The sequence below is a fragment of the Nannobrachium achirus genome (assembly GCF_963921795.1).
Source record: "Nannobrachium achirus genome assembly, chromosome: 7".
NCBI classification, from domain to species: Eukaryota; Metazoa; Chordata; class Actinopteri; order Myctophiformes; family Myctophidae; genus Nannobrachium; species Nannobrachium achirus.
In genome coordinates, this window is record NC_137816.1 from 56041178 (window position 1) to 56064956 (window position 23779).

The following is a 23779-nucleotide window of genomic DNA, read 5'->3' on the forward strand; positions in this document are numbered from 1 at the left end:
AGCCCCGTTGGGGTGGTCATTTGGTCATTTTTGCACATGTGGTCATTTTTTACACCAGGGGTCCTTGGAGGTTGTAGTTTGCCAGGTAAGGAGTGTGTGTGCAAAATGTGGCATGGATGGGGGCAACGGTTGTGGAGATATGAGCAGGGCAAAAGTGTGACGTGTGACGTGTCACTCACGGAGGGACATTTATTTACACCTGGGGGTCCCCCAGGTCCCTGGAGCTCTGGGGGTCCTTGGAGGTTGTAGTTTGGCAGGTAAGGAGTGTGTGTGCAACATTTGGCATGGATGGGGGCAACGGTTGTGGAGATATGAGCAGGGCAAAAGTGTGACTCACTCACTGACTCACTGACTCACAGACGGACAGCCGGTGGAGGTTTTGGTAGTAAATGCGACCTATGGTCGCAATGATATACTGTGAACTTTGATTTCAAGCCCTTTCTTCGCAATGTACCTACATAGCTTACTTACAGTCACAATGTGATGTGTTCACGTAGCATATGGAAATGTGATGTACTTACTCAACCTTCATAGTTCAACATGACATTCAAGACCTCAAAGATGAATTCTACATTACCACGATATTTCTAGCGTCTTGAAGATATGTAATCTCATCAGCATAGAGTAGACCCATCATAGCTCCACTCCACCCCAACCTTATAATCTGCTTCAAGGAAGAGCGAAGTAGCATAGACTTAGAAGGTCCCAAACTGAATAATTCACATCAGATCCACGCAACAGGACTAGGAGACGCGAAGAAGAAACATTCGTTACCTCTAACATACGTTGTGAATCCTCATGTTATCGGATTCACGGGGGCAGTGTTGTCGAGGAAACGAGCATGATACGTCACGTCACGGCATGACGTCATATTTAGTTATAAATTAGCTATATACAGAAGAATATAGTAGTATACAGATTTACAGAGACATCTGGAGATAGATTCAGATACCGAGACTCATAGAAGAATATTGAATAGATCTCTCCATGTCCCTCTCGCTGTCTTTCTCTCTGTAGGGAAAGGAACGTGGCACTTGAACATTATGTCGGATGATCTAAAATAAATGTTTCTTGAAGATGGGGGATCGCAAAGATGTGTTTCCCCAGTTCCACTCTCCCACCCAACAACAACAAATAGGCCTACAGTATATGGTCACCTATGGCATGATGACAGCATCCTACATGTAGGCTACAGTACATCCAATTTGCTGAAATCAAGGCTTCAAAACTGAACTCCACAAAGCAATGGATGACGTCATGGGTAGATCTGTCGTCAGCGTAACGGATATAAAAGCAGCAGTCAAACCAACACAGGTAATTTCTCCAAAAGCGGATCACAATTGTCTGGTATCGCACGAGCAGCGAGCACCACATAAAGGCTGAAATGGCCGCCACCATGATTGACACGGAAGGAGCCCCAGCGCCAAAGGTCGTCCCACCAAAGGTCATCCCCTTCTTCCCGACATTTCAAAGTTATTTGGCAATGGGAGATCAGTTGTACCAAAAGGGGGACTATATCAAAGCTATAGAAAGCTATTCCATGGGATTAATGCTCAAGGTGGAAGACAAGGACTGCCTCGCTGAGCGATCTAAATGTTTCCTGGGGGGGATGGGGGATCCAGAAAATGCTTTAAGGGACGCTGAGGCATCTCTTAAACATGACAAGACATTTTACAACGGATTGTACTGTAAGGCAGAGGCACTGTGCACCATGGGGGATTTTGAGTCTGCACTGGCTGTTTACCATAGGGGACGGAAGCTGCGTCCAAATGTGGCCGACTTCAGACTCGGCATCCAGAAGGCAGAGGAAACTTTGGAAAGGACTGTGCGGGGGAAACCTACCGGTGTTATTCATCACCTGAAGAAAGACAAAGAATACCTGGAGAAGTGGGACCTAAGGACCTAAGGAGAGACCCACCTGTACAGAGGACCTAAGGAGAGACCCAACTGTTGATGGTGCCTGATTTCCTGGAGCTCTTCAGGGAGAGAGCCACCGCCCCCTTCTTTGTGTTCCAGGTGTTCTGTGTGGGGCTGTGGTGTCTGGATGAGTACTGGTACTATAAGGACCATAAGCTGGACTTTGCCATGTCTACATACCGGTACCTAAATATTAGAATACATGAGGATAGTGCATTCTAATGACCCTGAAAGGTCATGTTAAGATACTTTGAAGACAAAGTCATTCGAAAAGACAAGTCTGGCATGTGTTATTTCTGTTGGGACGATATTTGATGTCTTCTTGCAAATGATGGCTGAGAAGCCCAAGACCAAAGAGCATGAAGAGCAGCTGGAATGTCATGCACAGTTTCTATTGCTTTACTTTAACCACAATGACAAAAGGATCTGTAGAGTTGCAGACAAATACTGGACTTGTTTGGTCGAGACTTTCCCACATCTGCTGTGGAGTGGTTCTAGACATTCTAGACATCTTGCAAACATTCTCTCTGTCACTCAGTGCTGACATCCGCAAGGATCTGCCAAACATGACATTATTATAGGTATCACCTTCATGATCACTGTCCCAGTTTAGCCAGAAGGCCGGCAAGATGAGAGACCGATTGTACAAAATTCAACAGTAGTTGCAGATCCAAAGAGGAGAAGGAGGTTCTACTGTATTTTCGCTCCCATGAAGTGTCCAGGATATGGAGTTGGTTAGGCGTGGTAAAGCTTGTACTTCGATCTACATGATAATCATAAGCTGTTTATTTATATTCTTTGAATTTCAAAATTGTCTTGAGCTGGATATCTCTATAATACATGAAAACAAACCACACTTTTAGACAGGGCCCTGTGATTAAAGCGCTCTGTCTAAAAGTGTGGTTTGTTTTCATGTATTATAGATAATACATGACTCATACAATTGAGAAATTCAAATGAACTATTTTGAAATTCAATGTTAGCACCGCTCAATAATTTTTTATGACGTAATTTAGGCGGCCTAAACGCGTTCTAAATCAGAGTTAACCAATCGGGTGCCTATGTGACTATGACATCATGGACAGATCAACAGAATCGAAGTGTTTCATTGGTCTAGCGGACTCATGTCATCATCATTTGTGACATCATTTGTGACATCATTTTTTTTAAGCGGTCTATAGGAGCGGTTAGCACCGCTCAAAACAAAAAAGAAAACAGTAAGTCTAAACAAAGTATGAGCAGTGCACTTTAAACGGATCCCTGGCTAGTAATATATATTTATATAATTTATAATTGCCCTATAACTCAAATGAGAAATTAAAATCACCTGAAATGTTTAACCAATAACCAGCGCTTGCACAACAATTTTGAAGTTGATTTTGATGAATGTCAACATAAATAGTGGAACAGAACCAAAATACAGGGATGTGTCTTTCTGTAAGGAAACACCCCAGCACAATAATCTAGTGACTGATAAAGGGAATATAAAATAATCTTAGGCCGCACTCACACAGTTGCGTGAAAAATCTTTTCCGTATCATATGAGAATGAGGGGGGGAGGGGAAGGTCCAATGCATTGTCGATGGAAGGTTGTTTGATGTTTTGTGTCTCTTGCTCAACCACAGTCTGTCTTTTGGCCAAGAGACACGGCAACGACAAAACACCAAACAACCTTCCATTGACAATGCATTGGACTCTGCCCCACCCCCCCTCAATCACAGACTACACAGACATGATAGCTGTCGCAACTGTGTGTAGGGCACCTTAAAGTTACCTAGCTTCCCTTTAACTTTTCTGTAATCCCAAAAAGTCTATTGAGTTCAATGGACGTCTTCTGCAACCTTTTCTGTAACCCCAAAACCACAAAGGTCCATTGAGTTCAATTTACCTTTTCTGTCCCATTTCTGATTGGATTGATATTGCTAGGGTATTTCTCGGTACTTCTCTGCTGTTTATAAACAGGATTGGTCAAGCTTCACTTGACCTCATTCACAATATCTAATATAAATGGATTAATTTCCCAACGGATTCCTCGCGGCTCAAGTCAATGCAACTTCCAATTTCCCAGAATTGCACCTTTTCTAGTTTATTTTAGAAATAGTAGGTCTTTCACTCAATAGGGACCGCTCACATCGCAAGTTGATGATCTCATTAAGTCCATATGTGGGCCAACCCTATGGAATGTGAATGCATGTGCTAACTAAAAATCCCACACATGTGAAGTGAGCAGTGCTATTTATGAGTTAAGTTCATTAAGCGTCCTGCGAAGCTTGGCCAATGTGACTCTGGACATAACTTTGAGCACTTTGTGCCAAGATGTAGGCCAGTTGTAGGCCAGACTGGCCAGTTATATGTAGGTCATGCTTCAGAGCCCAGACAAAGCCAGATGTTGGAGCTAGCTCCTTCCAGGAGCACCGCTCAAAAAACAACGTAGTACTTCCTAAGTTAATATGAACACCAAATCAATATTTTAAATATGTTTGCCAGACCCATGAAATGGGTAGGCCTACATAAGCAAATGTCGGTCTGTCTGTCCTGGTTTTCTATATAAAGGGTATATATGATGATGACATGATGATGACATGCCTACAAAAGGCATGATGTCATGGTTGTGCCAGACCACATGGGGTCTGGCACAACCAGGTTGACCTGGTCTAGTTTATTAGCACATGCATTCCATACATTCCATAGGGCTGGACCACACATTGACTAATTACATCATCAACTTGCGACAGGAGTTGTCCCTTGGCTTGAATTCACGGAAATGTTTTTGTTTTTGTCACTTTCCAAGCCAATAATTTGATGACTGGCGAAGTCTCCGGTATCAGAGTCTCCTAGCAGCCACCGCAGTGGTGTGTTCTAAGTTTTGGGCATACAATAATTATTCCCAACCAGTCATGATTTAAACCAGCACACTCCACGGAAACGGCACTCCTTGCAGTCACAGAAGCACTTCCCCCTTGGGATAATAAAGGTATCTATCTATCTCCCACTCTGCAGTCCTGATTCTTCTGGATGCTCCTGGACACCCTTGCTGACCTGGGCATCACTGGGACAGGACTAAAGTGGTTCTCCTCCTGACCGGACCTACTAGGTCTCATGGAAAGGTTTGCTTTCATCCTCCTGCACCCTCCTAGCCGGTGTCCCCCAGGGATCTGTACTTGCCCCCCTCGTTTTCTCCCTGTACACTAAATCCCTTGGTGCTGTCATCTCCGCTCACAATGTATCCTATCACTGCTATGCCAATTACACTCAAATGTTTTTATCCTTCTCCCCTCTGCAACTCAGGTGGAAGAGCACATTGCTGCATGCCTGGCTGCAGGGGGGTATCTAATGGGGGGGACAGGGGGGACAAGTCCCCCCCGGGCCACCGCCCCCCCCCCCCCCCCAAAAAAAAAAAAAAAAAAAAAAAATTTTTTTTTTTTGGGGGGGGGGGGCAAAAGGGTCCGCGGGGGTCCGCGGGGGTCCGTGGACCCCTGGGGGTTATTATATATCCAGAGTTTCAGTTAGAGCACTGTAAAGTGTGTGTGTCTCAAATGCTAGTTCATGCTAGTCAGTGGCTGATTTATAACAGGGCTAGGGTGGGCTGCAACCCAGGGTGCTGGGCTGCAGCCCAGGGGGGGCTGCGCTAGGGTGGGCTGCAGCCCAGAGTGGGCTGCGCTAGGGTGGGCTGCAGCCCAGGGTGGGCTGCGCTAGGGTGGGCTGCAGCCCAGAGTGGGCTGCGCTAGGGTGGGCTGCGCTAGGGTGGGCTGCAGCCCAAGGTGGGCTGCGCTAGGGTGGGCTGCGCTAGGGTGGGCTGCGCTAGGGTGGGCTGCAGCCCAAGGTGGGCTGCGCTAGGGTGGGCTGCAGCCCAGGGTGGGCTGCGCTAGGGTGGGCTGCGCTAGGGTGGGCTGCAGCCCAGGGTGGGCTGCGCTAGGGTGGGCTGCAGCCCAGAGTGGGCTGCGCTAGGGTGGGCTGCAGCCTGCAGCCCAAGGTGGGCTGCGGCCCAAGGTGGGCTGCGGGCCCGCGGCCCAGGGAGGGCTGCAGCCCAGGGTGGGCAGCCCAGGGAGGGCTGCAGCCCAGGGTGGGCAGCCCAGGGTGGGCTGCAGCCCAGGGTGGGCAGCCCAGGGTGGGCTGCAGCCCAGGGTGGGCTGCCCAGGCTGGGGGGGGAAGTGGGCCGGTGCAGTGGAGAGAGGGCCGTTGCTGACTGGCAGCAGCCAATCACATTCATTGGGCCATCAGTTGCTCCAGCTCACTCACTCAGTACTGACAAGGAAGAGGCCTCCTCTCCCCTCCCCCATACCTGTGTCCCGTGTGTTAATAAATCAGCTATCAGCAGCATTGAACACAGGTGGTTCATCATCACTCCTTCACTCAAACAAACCAACTGTTGAATGCAGAGAGAATTCTGAGGGTTTTGAGGAGGAAAATGTTTTCCCCCATGGGGAACATTGCTGCCTGCTGGGGTTATATTGGCCAATCACAGCCTTGTTCAGGGAGGCTCTAGACTCAAAATGCTAGTGCTCTGTGCACACAGGGAATCAGGAAATGGGATTACTCTAGGCTCCAAGACTGAAGAGTTTGATGATGAAGCCAAGTAAGTTCATGCTAGTAGTGTGTGTCTGATGGTGATCTGATATCTATTGATCTAATAGATTACCTCTAAGTTGAAGAACCAGCAGTAAATCAACCCAAAATATCCAAAGGCAAAAAATAACCGATTTATAACCGTTTTTGAACATAAAATAACCGATTTTTTTTCGGCCGCGCGCTTCGCGCGCGACCGAATCGCCGGGCCGTGCGCGAAATGTGGGCTGGTCAAAATATGTCCCCCCCAACTGTGGAGTGCTGGATACTCCTCTGCCTGGCTGCCCCAGGCAGGATCTCGTCACCATAGAAAACGCCCTGGTGACTTCGGTTCCTGGCCTTCAAAGCAGCCAAAGGTATGGTACCTCCTAGCTCTGGTCCATAGCGTTGATGGAGTTCTCCCTAACACTATGTTCCTCTACCTCTGTATCTTCTTGGCAAAACCGGAAAACCCCGCCGTCTAGTCCGAAAATAACAAAAAACAGTTTCGCCCCTCACCAGGCCGTAGTCTGAAGTCTTCAGACTCCACCAAAGCCAATAGCACTTACCGTAGCACTTGCCTACCCTCAATGACCATATATGTAATTTAGATGACCATATATGTTTAGATTTTTATATATTTTTACGGAATAAGTGCTTGGTCTACCTATGCGTTTTTCTTGCGATATATTGATGTTGATGTGTTGATTTATTACCTTGCTTATTAGTCGCTCTGGATTAAGATTCTGCTAAATGCCTGGCATATTGAGTCCATGGACATTGGACAAATATATATCAATTTGGGGAGCTTTGACTTTCACCGTGTCTAAGCTTTGACTGGTTTAAACAACAATTACTACTATTTATATTAGACATTGTGAATGAGGTCAAGTGAAGCAGCATGACCAATCCTGTTTATAAACAGCAGAGAAGTACCGAAAAATACCCTAGCAATATCAATCCAATCAGAAATGGGACAGAAAAGGTAATTAGCAACTTCCCTTTTAAAGTTTAGAAAACAAGCCTTAAAAAAACACAAAACTACCAGTCTGGGAGAAAAAAACTAAGAAAAAAAAAGTTGAATTTTCTCAGCAGCTGAATCTGTCTTGAAGTTGAGAGAGTCGCTTCTAATAAGCGGACATGGCAACACTGGTTCTGCGGCGCAGTCTGAAAAATCCTAGAGAAACATCCTCAAGCCTGGGGAGACGGTCTTGAGCCTGGGGGGACGGTCGCGCCGTGATTGGTTTGGTAGTTGTCAGGGAGACACCATTATACACGATTCTTATATAAATGATTGAACTGATGTCATAATTTAAATGAATAATGATAATTAATAAATACAAAGAACAATTAAATGAACGTCGTTAAAATAAATGGTAAAACATTTATAGCAGGCGCAGCCCATACTAGTCTGGATTTACAATTTGGACATGTTTGTTTCCCTTGCAATCAAGCAAATCACAGCGCTTTATTTTATTTTACTATATACACACACACACACACACACACACACACACACACACACACACACACACACACAGGGGCGGTGACGTTTCAATATTCAAATGGGTGCTCGTTTTTGACCCCGCCCCCCCCCCTCCCCCCCCGCCCCCGCCCCCGCCCCCGCCCGCCTGCCTGCCTGCTCGGCCAGCCGCTTAGACAAAATGATAATAATGACCATTGCTATGTTTGGCCACTAGAGGGCACTGAAAACCCACAACGCTAATATGTTCCCCATTTTCAGCAGTTTTGTGACACTTTGGTATCATGCCAATAAAGCTCCTTTGAATTTAATTGAAAACCAATGAAACAGAGCAGCCTGAATTAAAAATGCAGACAGGCCTATACTTGAGTAACTGTAAATGTACAAACGTATTGGTATCAAAATATCCCATTTCATGTCAGCAAAAGAAAAGGCATTTTTTTTCCATCATTGAGTACTTTATTTACAGTTTGCCAATAGTACAGTGGTACGATAACGATGTCATAAAATGAATGCACTGTAGGAATTTTTTATGACACACGAGCAATCATGACTTTTCAGCAATCAGTGTGTTTCAACATCTTAACACAGTAATTAATGCATGATATTGCACCTACATTAACATGCTACAAGCAGAAACAGACCTTTTTTTCCCAAGATCTTTGTCTATTTTAATTGTGGAGGAACATGTTTTTTTTTTTTATGTAATATTTTCTGTGTAAAAAGAAAAAGAGAAAAAAAAACCTAATAAATATTGTCAAAAAAAATGTGGATGAAACATCTCTCCCTCCCTGATCGCGGTCTGTCACCTTCACTGTGCCTGCTGCAGTGCTGCTTGGCCATCATGGATCTCTATAAATGAAAAGGGGGAGAGGGGAATAAAAAAAAAAGTATTACAACCATGACATTGACAACAATATTGCTACAGTAAATTACAATTAGCCTATTATAGTAAACCTTGCATCATGCAGTACAGTATTTTTTAGTTTTTTAGTACCTACCATTTATTTATCAGGAACGTGTTTCTCCTCTGGGCTCCTCTTGAGATGAAGTCATTGGCTATGACATCCAGGTCAATCTTCCTTGCCAAATCACTGTAACAGTCTAACAGAGCAAGGTGATTGAGTCTTCCTTGCCCCATTGTGGATCGCAGATAGGTTTTCAGTCTCCGTAGGCCAGAAAATGACCTTTCTGAGCTAAACAAAGCTAAAGTTTAGCTTGCTTGGTCAATGTTATCTCAATGGAAACCAGCTTTAAAGCTTTCAAAGCTTTGTTCTGTGTATCTCCTGTATCTTTAAAGCTGGTTTCCATTGAGATAACATTGACCAAGCAAGCAAAACTTTAGCTTTGCTGCTCCCTATGTGAATGAGGCATAAGAACAGTTCAGTTGAGATTTTTTTTTAATTATTTTGGAGGTGGGGGTAGAATACTGTAGAGCTACATGGCTACATCACACAGAGTAGACATACAGCCAGGATGTGGAGGCGGGCTATGACGCTGGGTGACGCCCTCGAAAGGGACAAAGCCGACGTGTGATATCGGCCGAGTGCCAGGAATGCAGTTTGGCCAGTTTGGGGCGAACGAGTGCTAGGAATTGTCGGCGAAAAATCAATGGGCTCTCATAACAGTACGCTCAAGCACTCACGCGCCCCCTATGTTCCCGCCGCTGCACACACACACACACACACACACACACACACACACACACACACACACACACACACACAGATTACCCATTATCCTTTGATTGATTGATTGATTGATTGATTGATTGATTGATTGATTGAAGGCTTTATTAGAAGTTTGCATAGGAAAATGTACAGTTTCATGACGGTACAGTTCACTGGTACAAGGTCTACTAAAAGGAGATCCATGAAAAGACTAAGCTTATTTCAACAGGAAACCATTAAAGTATCTCATATAACATTGAATGACAGACAAATAGAATACAGTACTATGCAGTAGATATGTAAAGAAAAGGAAAAAAAAGAAAAAGAAAACAGTAAGTCTAAACAAACAGTAAGTATATACAAGGAGCTTTATTTTGAGAAATCTTTATTCAAAAGTCATACAGTACAGAACAACACAAACACAAACGACAAGTTATCAATGCATCAATACAAAAAAAAATCATAGCCAGGGGGAATTACTATAAATCGAAGGTAGGTCTACTGCGTGGCTTCAATCTCAAATAACATAAATGATGGCTTAATTGCCTTAGAATGACTATTTAAACTTAGGATGTGAAATTTGTCCAGAATTATTATTAGGCATTAATTATAAATTCTATTCTTGTTACAAAACAAGTAGGCTTACTATCAAAGCCAAACAGTATTCTGCCAATAAAACGAGATAGGCCTACATCTTTCCAAAATGTGTTGGTGTGGTCACAACTCCAAAACAAATGGTGCAACACTGTCTCTGGATATAGGCCTACTTCACATAACGAACAATTAACACAAATATCTCTCTTAAACTTGAGAAGATATTTAGGCTACTTGTGGGATAGTAGTAGTCTCTCAGAAAGGCTGGTAGGCGAGGTTAGTAGGATAGTAGGCTATGTATGATTTTAAAAGAGACCTCCCTCACTTTATTGGTAAGAAGATATTTGTATGGAAGATTCCAAATAACTTTTCCAGTTCAAGCTATCAACAAATCTGGACCAATATAGAATACTACACAGATCAGTGATTCTCAAAGTGCCAAGTGGATTCCAGGGACTATGTGGGTTCCTTTATGGGGGTCTAAATTGACCCAAACAAGCCTGTAACTCTGACAGGGTTAATTTGGTTCCATTTGTACACTGTCAGAGTTAAGGGGAGACCTTTGGAATTTGAAAGTTTGAGAAACATTGGATTAAGCCATTATCCATCCCCTACCCCTTTCCCTTTTTAATTCCAATGACGTCACATTCATTCCCACAATGCCTAGTAACACGCATGCGCGGTATAAGAAAACATACTACATATTTTTTTTCCCTCTCTAAACCAGAGAGAGAGAGAGAGAGAGAGAGTGAGAGAGAGAGAGAGAGAGAGAGAGCGCGCGATTGAGCGAGCGAGCGCGAGAGAGAGAGAGAGAGAGAGAGAGAGAGAGAGAGAGGGAGGGAGGGAGACTGAAGGATCAGAGATGGCGGCGGGCAGTGCCTCCTCGGACCCCCTGGAAGATATGCTCTTTTCGGAGGTGGACGAGAAGGCGGTGAGCGACCTGGTGGGCTCCCTGGAGTCCCAGCTGTCGGGGCAGAGCCAGCCTGAGCCCGCAGCAGCTGCACGGCAGGCTGAACAACCGCCACACAACAATAACAACAATAACAAACCACCAACGGCGGCGGTAACCGCAAAGAACCATCACCACCACCACTCGGGGGGAAGGAAGACTCTGCCAGCCCGAATGGTGATGGGCAACACCACCACCTCCACCACCTCCAACACCACCCCAGAACAACAACAACAACAGCAACACCAACAACGAGGAGGTGGTGGAGGGCGACACAACATGCACGGGGAAACGAACTGTAAAAAAGACACGGTTGTTTCGGGTAATAATAAAACCATAGTCTCGTCATCTCCGCTGCTGAGGAGCCGCCGTTCCTCCGGAGGAGGCTCCGGCTCCTCCGCTGCTCCGTCCCTCGGCGATGATGGAGCCTCTTCCGACGCGGCGAGATCACCGAAGGACGGAGCAGTGGAGGACGAAGCACCGCCGCCGTCCATCACCACCACGCTGACTGTCGTTACCGCAGCTGGAGGCTCAACTTTGGTGTCTCCGCTTGTCAGCAGCAGCATCAGCACCAACACCACCGCTGCTGCTGCTACCGTCGCCGGTCGGGGTTGTAGGGTTTCCAGCCGGCGGAGGACCGTTTCAACTCGGATCAAGAGTTTGAACGGTGATGATGGTGGAATTGCTGCGATTACGACGAGGAGGAGGAACAGCAACAACAGTAACAACAACAACACGACAGCAGTAGTGGTGGCTCACACCGCCAGCCCCGTGGCGGCGGCTGCTGCTGCTGCTAGTGCAGCCACTCCTGCCGCCAATTCTACCGCCGCTCCTCTGCCAACGACGTGTATAAACGCCACGACTTTCACCGTGTCTAACGCCACCGGGGTCTCTGCGAGTCAGTCTGCCATCGCTCTCGACCGAGGGACGCCTACCATTGCGCTGCATAGACTCCCGAGTCACATCGTGGCCAGCATAGCCCAGAACCGCAACGGGACCAGCGTGTCGGCTTTGGTTCAGCAGGGAGCCCGGCTATTAGGAGGACCCACCGCCGCCACCACCACCTCCGGCAAAACCACACAAGTCACAAACTCTGGGTCTTTGTCCAAGACGGACGGACAGCATTCCTGCAAAGTTGTGATGTCTCCTCCTAGCCAGTCTAGCTGTGTCAATTCTGTAATAAACACTGTTGTTGTGTCTGCTCCATCTTCTGTTGCCATCCCTGTAACGACCACAGCAACAACAGCCCAGCAGCAAAGCTCTGCCATAATAACCCCTACCTGTGTCACGGGAGTAACGACCTCCATAAACCTAACCGCTCAAACCACCACCACCACAGCTGCCGGGATGGTCGTAAGGCCGTCGGCCCCATCGCCGCCGACGCCTGTCGTGGCCAACAACGCTGCGCCCGCTCAGTCTCAACCTCGTCCCGGACTACCCGCACCTCAAAGGATTGTAGCCCCTCAACTGATTGTTAGACCACCTCAGCAGCAGCAGACGACCATTCAGTTGCCCCCTGGCTTTACCATCCCACAGGGTAAGGTTTTGTTAAGGGGGATGATGACGATGGTGGAAAAGTGGAGAGAGAGTCAAATCGTCTTAATCACCTTTTCTGGAGACGGTTTACACAGTCGTTCTCTCAAACACTCATTTTCACCCACAGAGAGCCACACGGTGCATTGGCCTGTGAAGTCAGTTAACTCCGTTACTCGGAATATTACTTTGTTAAAAGTCTTCCTTCTGTGGCCCTGTTAGAGAATGTCATCATGGACCCCCAGCATGTATTGGGGAAACACTGTCAAAATACAATTTTTGCCACAGAAATACCAAATTAGCTGACAACATTATTAACAGAAACACAAAGAGCTAACACTGAATGACCATAACAAGTCTATAACTCTGAGAGTGTTCAAATGGATCCAAATCTGGTTCCATTTGTACACTCAGAGTTATGGGGGTCCTTGCAAATAAAACATTTGAGAATCATTAGTGGTAGTGGACTCATAATGTGTCATTGTGATGTAGTAAATAAGTGTCATCCATATTCTGAACCTACAGACGTGACACGAAAATTTACCACGGACAAGGCCAAGACAAGGCCACAAACACATTTCTCTGTGTAAGGACACATTGGCCCCTTTTCCACTTGGGTTGAACCGGTTCAGTTATTTTTTGTCCCTCCTAAATATTAAACCAGTTCAGAGTGTTTCCACCGAAAGTGAATGTGTTCCGAACCCTAAAAGTTGGTTCAGAAATGGAACCAAAAATGTCCGCCAGTTCCGTGAAAGCACCAAGGTTCCAAGAATCTATAGAACGTAGCCAGTTCTAGAACCAAATTCTTTTTGTGGAAAAAAGGGGCTATTGATGACTCTTAAGATGTCAATATTTTCATGTACCACTACTACCAATGTCAGCAAGTCAAAGTTCTGTACATTTATCATCATACCTGGTGGTTAAAGTGATTCTGAGGACTGTCACACTAATACTTTACACAGTGTTCAATAGACGAGTGGCGCTTAATGCTTATTGCTTTTGGGTGCACTTTACACCTAATAATCGACTTCATGGCACTTGCATGACATTTCTTAATTTCTTACATTCATTGTTACAAAGATTTGAATCTCAAAAGAGTTTTCAACTAACAATCTGAATCATTTTAATTGTCAAGTACAAGGAAGCAACAGGAATCGGGGCAGAGCCACTTGTTTTAACTGTCAGTTAAGAGTTTGACGGCACACAGTGACATTCATAATTTTTAAGGGCTCTCCAATACTGTCTCCGACCACCTAACCTTTTTTTTGACAAATTCGGGGTAATGTTTTTCAGAAGCTGCGGGCGACGTCATTTTGTAGTTGAACCGGACCTCTCTGGCGACAAGTTTGGTGGTTGGAGACAGTGTGGACAGCCTTTTAGAAGCATAGTTCTGGACTTCATTTGCAGGGCAAAGGGACAGTGCAAAGTCATGCCAGACAGCAGAGAATACAAATACACTGTAGATAAAGTAAGAGGAGCTATGCAGATTCATTCTACACGTGACTATAAGACAAATATGCTGGTCAGATCACCCGCTGAGGGCAGTAAAACACTTAAAATAAATGTTCCTGTCCTTTTAGCTTGGTAAAATGTTTTGCTGCCTTACACAGTGGAGACCACCTGTTGCCTTCAGCAAGAATCTGCAGTCATAAGCATTTCATTTTCACTGTTATAAGGTGACACAGCAACGTTTTGGGCAGCTGTGCCGTACTCGTACGTAAAAAAAAAAAGAAATCTTAATATCACACCACAGTAGAGAGAGGAGGGGGGGGGGGGAGGAACCGCTAGATTTGAACTAACCCACATGGTTATATGGACCGTGTGCTAAGTGACTGAGTCACAGGACACAGAAGGTGCTCCTTGTTTTGCACCATTCCTGGTGGAAACATACAGTAAGTATCCTAGTAATCCTACGAAGCTAGGTTTCTGAGTCTCAAGTTTTACTGGAAGCATGGCCCATGTGCATTTTGGACAACTATTGTGAAGTGTACCACCACTCAAAAATTCACTCATTTGATTGTTGTGCCCCTTTCCCCCATAAAAGGTATCCTCAAGCTTCTGTATGCCAGGGTAATCACATAACCCCTCCATGCCCCCCCATTGCAAGGGCCCAAATAAAGAATCTGCTGGATGTACTATACACTAGAGACACCTTTTCTTTCTACCTCAAGTGGGCCCTGAATCCTGTTTTTATAAATGCAGAAAACCTGAATAAGTGATTAGGCAGGTGACAAAGATAAGTGTCATGAGGACCAAGTTCACCAAGTCAGACACATGTACATAAAACAAGAATTATCACATGTTAGCAGGCCAGTTCATGAGAGAGGTATTATAAACAAATAATACTTTTTGGCATACAGTATATGACCTAGTATCTGCTGCCATGCAATTCCTACAATCAGAAATTGAAAAAAATCGCAAATCTGTGTCACTTTAGATTTGAACCACTTTAACCATTATTTTATGCTAGCTAACTATTGAAAAATAGCAGATATACTACAGAGTGCCGTGCTAAATCATACTAAGGTTTTGTCAACCCCCATCTCAAAATATGTATCAGGGATTCCCCCAGAAGCAAATATTTGAGTTAAAAATGTTCGCTTCAAAAACATATTCAAACATTTTGCAAACATTTTAATGATTTTTCAAAAGTAGCAGATCTACAAGCTCGCAGTGCGGCACTCTGTGCCACGCTGTGACCCTGCTTGCTATTTTTCAATAGCTAAAGCATGGTTAAAATTATGGTTAAAGGTGTTCAAATCTAGAGTGACATGGAAGGGTTAGGCTGCATATGCTGTATAGTGATTTCTCAATCTAGACTGTCCTATCAGCATGAGAATCAAATAGTTTCTCATGTAGGCTACAAACAGGTGGCCATCTGAAACACATTTAACGTCAAGGAAACGATTTGTACTGTAAATATACTTTTAATCTAAAGGAAGAGGGGGGGGAAAAAGAGTCAAATGGAAAGACCCAAAGGATTTATTGACTTATGTCACTGTACTTGAACCAGTAATGAAAGGTTTTACTCCACTAATGTGATATACACCTACTGGAAAACCAGACCGCTACTCTGTTGGCATAAAAGGCAATTATGGCTATTTCTGAGGTTGTGACTCATCATTTAAGGATTCAACTGCCCGAGTCTCGTAGTAAAATGTTTCCATATCATGCATTAAAAAATGTTGTGTTTACAAGGAAGGAACATTACTTGTTACTGTATGTTGTAATAGAAATGAGAAGAAAAAATTGAGCTGTTGTTCACCGAACAGGTCTTGTTTAGGGGACAAATGATAATGGTATCGGCAGGAAAGCATGTGGTTTGTGATATCCACTCGGTTACTTGATTCACTTAGGTTGGGTTTTAGTTTAGAACACCTTCACAGTGGATAGTTGCATGCAAGAGTCTACGCATTAGATCAGAGGTAGGCAACTTTAGGCACGGATGCCAACATTGGCCCAGGGGAGGGTGACCACTGGCAGAAGTGTGAGAGAGAGATATATGAGAGACAAATATTGTTTTAAACATGGTCAATTAAATTAAGTCACCTAATTTGCAGCAAATTACATCCTGCACATAATTCTACATTAATTAAAATTCTGAACTTTGACATGGGGAGGGAATCGGGTAGATAGGTGGGTTATTGCTCTGAGTCTAATGATCACTATAACAATGTCCTGACTCCTGACAATCCAAATATGTCTGAATTGTTGATGGGGTGTCATTAAAACTGATATTGACAATGACATGGCACACTGACTATCTAGAAAATAAAAACATGGCACTTCATTTCAAAAAGGGTTTTGCTTGTAACAAACAATTCCTTCATTCAGTACAAATAAAATAAGCTTGCTCATATGTTGAAATAATTACCATAAATGATCAAAAAAAGACAAGAATAGAGAAAATAAATGAATTGTAATATGTCTTTAGAGGTGTTATAACAACAACGGAATACAGGTATTCTTTGAATAGAGGTAAACAATGCATGTCCTGACCTGTGCTGCTTAAATAACCTCCATGATGACCATTGGTCCTGGTCAGTGAGCAGTGTTGCCATGTCTGCTTATTATAAGCGACTTTGGGCTTGTTTTTATTATAAATATTGGTACCGTAGTTGCGGGTTGCAGGTGTTTTGGGCTTGTTTCTAAAGTGTAGTTGCTTATTTGGGCTTGTTGCCTAATGTCGTTTAAACCAGTGTTTCTAAAATATGTTCATGTCAAGGACCCACAGATTAACATGCAATATAAGAACCCCCCATCTGAAAATATTTTGTGCCAGGGGCCCCTATAGATTTGTGTCATTAAAATGTTTCATATTTTTAAAATAGCCGTTCTACAAGCTCGCGACGCATTCTGAGCTTTAAATCGTATATTTTCAAATAGCCGATTTACTGTACATAGGTTAAATCGCTTTCTTTTGGGCTGGTTTTCTTAGACCTGGTTGCTTGTTTCTCTCTCACAATCTTGGCAACGCGGTCGCCGGTCAGTGAGTAATGTCCCTGTCCTCGTGTTCCTCCAGGCATGGTGCTGGTGAGGACAGAGATGGGTCAACTGGTGATGGTACCTCAGCAGGCCTTAGCCCAGGCCCAGGCCCAGAACAACATCACCCCGCGGCCCGCCACCCCAACCACTGGAGCTGCCTTCAGAGTCCCCGCTCCGCAGGTGCGTTTTCCACCACCCGTGTGCATTCTCACTTTAAGGGTGACCGGTTTCAGAGTTCTGCCTCACTGGAGTGTAATTGTCAAATGAATTAAAGTTCTCAGTCGCCACGCAACTCTTTACAGTACCGTACATTTATGTCAAATATTTATGTCAAATATATATTTTGGCAAAGACATTTGGTAGAGAGTGAAAAAAAAAAAAAAAGTGCATTATTATTATTTTATATATATATATCTTTTTTTTTTTTACCCACTATTTTTGTAACTCATTTTTCACCCGGTGTCAATTATTTAATGTAATCCTGGACGCTACACTCCCTCTGCCAACCCCAAGTACATTATTTACCAAGTCCGATTGACCAATTATGGAGGGTTTAAATGGTACCAGATATGCAGCTCGGCAAATAAAAGGTGAATTGATCCCAGTGGACGATTACACGATAAATTAAATCTCCACGATACGATTATCGTTAGTGTTTTTATCATGATAAATGATAATAAATGGCAAATTGAGTGGCAAAGTGAGTTTAACGTCGTTTAATGCAATCAGATAGGACCTTTCTGTTGGGATGTATGGGCTGTCAAGGCCAGAAAGTAGTTTTTTGCCACTCAGTAGGAGTTCCCGCATAACTTCCAGGTATGATGATGATGTCACACTCATACCCTCTATTCATATGAAAGCAACGGTAAAAGCCTCAATCTGTGATTTTGTCGCCTGGTTGACAGCAGGAACAATATTACTAAAACATCATCATTTTACATATTGTAACATACTTGTTTAGGGAACAGCACAAGTGTTTGGGGGCTCCTTTCATGCTGTTTCACAAATCACACATTAAGACATTGTCATACAAACCTTTTCTGTTGTGAGACTTTATTTTGCTTTAATCCATATAAACAGAGAGAGGTTATTTGTTTATTTGTTAGGACCCCCATTAGCTTTTCCCTAAAGCACAACTAGTCTTCCTGGGGTCCACATATAAAAACAGTACATACATTTAAAGTTGTAAATAGAGAAACGCAAAGATTAAGTGTTAAAATGTTTCATTTACTGCTTTCTATCGTTTTAGCCATTTTAACAATGTTGATTTCAAAGGTCGGGGGCATGATTACAAGCGGCTAAATATGTCTTTTTAGACACAATAAGCCCATTACCAATAGGGATGGGTATCGTTCACCTCTGAATCGATACGATACCTTTTTCGATACCTGGGAATCGATACGATACCTGTTTCGATACTGTTTTCGATACTTTTTTATTTATTATTATTATTATTATTAACTTTTTTCCATAGGCTATTTTACACACCACAATAGGTTATTAAGGCCGCCTAAGACAGCCATTTTCATGTCAAGTAGTAGGCTTACTGTAGTTTATGGGACTACTATTACTGTTACTATGGCTGCTATTTTACAAGTGTTTGTCTGCAATAGAACACATTCTTTATACAGCTATTCTATGGCTATACTGTTGACGGTTTATTGTTTTTACTATTATTGTTATTATTGTTATCATCATCATCTTACCTTATCTTAGTTTTTCTTATTATTATCACCTCGATCACAACATTGCATTTTGCTTCTTGTCCCTGAGTAGTGACAATAAAACCTTGCTTCTCTTTTTTCTTAAACCTCACATCAACAATTTGCGTTGCTGAATGCAACTCCATTGAACGCGAATGCGCGTTCGCGTCTACTGCATACATGAACGTGCAGCATGGAGTTACACAGAGGCAGGGTGTCTGCCCTGCGCTGGCGAAACAAACACAAACATGCGTAAAAAGTTTGTTTCAACCGATCAATTACTTTTTCTAGACGGTCGGAACTAAAGACACTTGTACCGCCATACTACACACCTCTCCTGGGACTGTATTCTTTTTTTTATACGACACAGAAAAAGGCTTTCACTTCTTCAACACGGAAAGGGTGAAAGCCAGACAGAGCAGCGAGCGGAGAGGGGGAGAGGCTATGGGGAAGAGTTACGAGTAGCTCTGGTCCAGAGCGTTAGCGTGGGACTGGGGAAAGGTGACGATCGATGCTCACACAGTGTCACAGCTGGAGATCATAGACGTTGGATCATCATGATAATATTATTGGCTATTGTCGGATGTTTTCAGTTGTGGGCCATTTTCACAGTAACGCAACTACGCAAGTTTACTAAAGCAATTCAATGTTGTTACGGATGCGACCGGCCACGGGTACGTTCAAGAGTATCGAAACGAGGTACCGTTTGTTTTTACGTGAACCGATACTCGATAGTACCGACGTCATGCATTCGATACCAATAAAAGTACCGACTTCGGTACCCAACCCTAATTACCAAGATGCTCCGCAATCTTTCATGGGCAGATGTGACTTGAGGGCTAGTAGTGTTACTGTAAATAATAATAAAGAAATCGATGGCAAAGTTGTCCTTTAACTAAAACTAGAAGCTTGGCCGCCCTTTGGGCGGGCGAGCGTCTAGTCGGCGACCTGGCCAACTCGGGAACAATGTAAATAGGGAATGAATGCCCCGCCCTTTAATGCAAACCCCATTATACCTGTTGTCATAGGATCCGTTTTGACTATCTGTTTGCATGTGTCCATCTATGCCCATATATGGAGATATCTGTCTCTCTACGTTCTGGAGATCTCTGTAGGACCCGTTTTGACCATCTGTTTGCCTGTGTCCATTTATGCCCATATATGGAGTTATCTGTCTCTAAGCGTCCATTTTATGCCCATATATGGAGATCTCTGTAGGACCCGTATTGACCATCTGTTTGCCTGTGTCCATTTATGCTCATATATGATATCTGTATCGGTCTGTCTGCATCCATTTTATGCCCATATATGGAGATCTCTGTATCTGTTGGTCTGTGTCCCTTTATTCCCATTATGGTGATCTCTGTATCTGTCTGTGCCTCTGACTGTGTTGCAGACACAGTGCCGGTTCTCCCTTTAATGCAAACCCCATTATACCTGTTGTCATATATGGACACAGGCCATATGTTTGCCTGTGTCCATTTATGCCCATATATGAACATCAGAACACGTCATACTGATGACATTCAATACGTAACCATGGCATTTTTTGTTGACTCATGTGGCGTACGTGATGTCGGAGCCTTTTATGATGTGATGTCACATGAGTCAGCGCTTGCGCCGGTTTCCTCAGAAACAGCCTGATGTCAACAATCATCTCCGCATACGGAGATTCCGAACGTTTCGTGCCGCTCAATGCTGGTTAGGACTGGCTTATGCTGCCCTTGCACACAGCCGTCACCTGTGACGAAATCGAGGATAAAACAAATGATTACTCTCAGACTAGCCCTGTCACAATTATGACATAATCGTCTAATCACAATTATTTGAGGTATTTTGTATAATCGTCATAATCATTTCCATGTTGAGAAATACCTACCTCAGACCACTTGTAGTTGTTCTTTTGGACAGATGTCCAATCAAAAATTAAGAGACTTGCGTCTTAACATTCTGTGTCAATGTGTTTTGATTGGGTGACTGTTTCCTTATCAGGGACTACACTGCACATAAGTCCGACCTCTCATTTCTCAGACGGTTGTTAGGGTTAGGGGGGTTAGGTTTAGGTTTTTGTTTTGAGTTCAGTACATATTGTCTCACTAAAGCCTCTATCATAGTCCAAGGTGAAGAGCTATCGCCTCACTGCGGTGTAGTTTTCTAGCTATCACCTAGGCAGTGTTGGGAAAGTTCACTTTAAAAACGAACTAGTTCAAGTTCAAGTTCAGAACTTCTAAAATGAACTAGTTCATTTCTAGTTCATAATTCTATATTTTGAACTAAAGTTCATGGTTCACCAAAATGAACTAACTTAGTTCTTTTTCGTTCTTTTTTTAACCATAATTTCTTTTATACTTTTGGCTATTAAAAAAAATATATATATATATATATATATATATATATATATATATATATATATATATATATATATATATATATGTATAAATGTTTAGACGTTGCTGCATGCTATTATTTGTCAAAATTATTGACACAGCCCATATAGAACCACACACAGCAATAATTTCATCCAACTTAACATTGAGGTGCCACAATATTTATGTGCCCACTGCCCAGTGCCCAGTCTTCCTGCACCCTTATTGTGAAGGGCTGAATGCAGACGTTTCTAAACCTGGCGCACACTCCGCACAGCATGTTTCCGCTTTGGTTAAAATAGCTGATCTACAAGCTCACGTTGTCTCGTGGATGCGACGTGTTGTGAGCTTGCAGATCAGCTATTTTCGCCGTGCAACACACATACGACAAAGTATAGTCAGGCTTGCGAGACGTAACCTCTATGGACGTAACGAGGAGGAGATTCACAGTGCAGCTGCAGAGTGCAGACAGCACCGCATATCAACGTTCACGAGGAGCTGCGTGCAGTCAGCAGTGCGTGCTATTGGAGCATGTGAATGAAAAGAGAGACGAGAGGACAGGCGACCGCGGAGGCGCGGACCGCCGCATGAACGGCCGACGAACGCCGACGAACGCCGACGAACGCCGTTCACGGGCGTCAGAATGACCGCGTTCGACAATATCGTTCATCAAGCGAAAACAATTACGTTCAGTTCACGTTCGCCCAAAATATGAACGTGTTCATGAACGATCGTTCTTTGAACGCGTTCGGGTACAACACTGCACCTAGGTGATTAGGTGATAAGCTATCACATTTTAGGTGATAGCTAGAAAACTACACTGCGGTGAGGTGATGGCTCTTCACCTTGGACTATGATAGAGGCTTAAGGAAGTTTGTAGTTTCGACAACACGAAAAGAAGATTGCTCTCGCCATTCCAATCTATAGTGGAGTTCTTTATTGCGAATAATTACCATAGAACATTTTTGTGATTTATGCTCTGTGGATTCTTGTTAGAGACTGTGCAGGGCAAGGCAGTCATATCCCTATACCCCACTGAGGTATAGTGTTGGGGTTAGGGTTAAGGTTAGGTTTAGGCATAGTTTTACTGAGGTTAGGGTTAAGGTTATAGGTATCGTAGGACTAATGGGACGCCAGAACAATGGGTGGTCGGAACAATGACATGGCCCCCTCGTTATGTAGATCAGATCTGTGCTGGTGGATGTGTTTCGCTGTGTAATTGCTTTTGTAATGAATTAATTACCTTGATTGTTTCATCCATAGATTGAGCTGTGATTAATAACTGAATTAATATCTCACAGCCCCCTGTAACGACTCTAGGAGGTCCAGCTCCTTTCAGAAACGTAATGAGCTGGTGAATAATTGAGAGGAATTTGCTTATTATCACCTGTGGATACATCGTTCATTCTTTAAAAAAAAAGAATAGAAAAACCCATCCCGGATCCGTAATGGTGTAAAGTTGTTGCTTAAGTGCTTCTCCTAACGAGGTGACAGAGATGACAGATCAGCCCTTGTGGATATTCTGTAAATCAAGGGAGACAGGTGCACCACGGCAAACATTCCATAATATGTGAAATATAAATAGTTACTCTTTTTTTTTTGCATTAACCACTTGAACACAAGCATCCCTACTCTGAGGGAAACATTAGCCGAAAATAGCAGATCTACAAGCTTACAACACCTCGCACTGCGTGGCGTAGGGCTGTCACGATTCTGACATTTTACATGACGATTAATTGTCACTCAAATAATTACGATTAACGATGTGATTGTGTTTTTGTCGTTGAGAATTACATTTGTTTGGCTTGTAGGCTTTGAAGTTGCACATGGCTGATATGACATAAATATACAAAGAAGTGACTGTCATATTTGATTGTATACTTAAAAAAAAGAACATTGATAGTGGAAATGGCCGATCTACAAGCTCACAACGCCTTGTGAGCTTGTAGATCGGCTATTTCCACTATAATAATATATATATATTAACATTTTTCAACATGTAAACGATTATGACGATAATGACAAAATAATTGCGATTATGTCAAACAATTGCGATGAGATGATTATGCAATTATTGTGACAGGTCTAGTGTGGCGTTGTGGGCTTGTAGTCTATGGAAGCTATATATTAAATCTATGAAAGATTATGAGGTCAGCAGCACACTAGCTGCTAAGATATTTTAGGCATTTTTGCTAGTAAATGTAATACCTACTGTCAGGGAAGAGAGAAGTGAAGAGAACAGAGAAGTACAATCGAAGGATTGGGTACACAAAACCCTGATGGAAACATTAGTTGACCTTGTATTGTACTGTACTTCCCTGTACTTGTCTCTGCAAGCCGCTAATAAAGTATTCAATCAATCAACCAAAACATATCACACAAGATTATGAGCCAGCTATTAAAAATCCATGACATGAATAGGATTGTCCCTTCTCTTAATGCCTTTGACAGTTTAAAGGGATATTTCACTTTCAAAAAAACGTTTGGTCATTTTATCGTCTAATCAGGCTTTTATGAACACCCTGAACAGTTTT

The 23779-nt window shown here is 43.4% G+C and overlaps 1 protein-coding gene across 1 annotated transcript in view; it reads left to right on the plus strand.

The window, feature by feature from the left end:
- Positions 1-11058: 11058 nt before the first annotated feature.
- Positions 11059-23779, plus strand: part of LOC308289077 (transcription initiation factor TFIID subunit 4) — a gene marked incomplete at its 3' end in the record, with an annotated part of 184274 nt that continues 171553 nt past the window's right edge. The window contains 2 exon segments of the mRNA XM_080730626.1: positions 11059-12695; positions 17214-17356. Of these exon segments, the coding sequence (XP_080586752.1) occupies positions 11072-12695; positions 17214-17356 (1767 nt within the window). The 5' untranslated portion in view covers positions 11059-11071.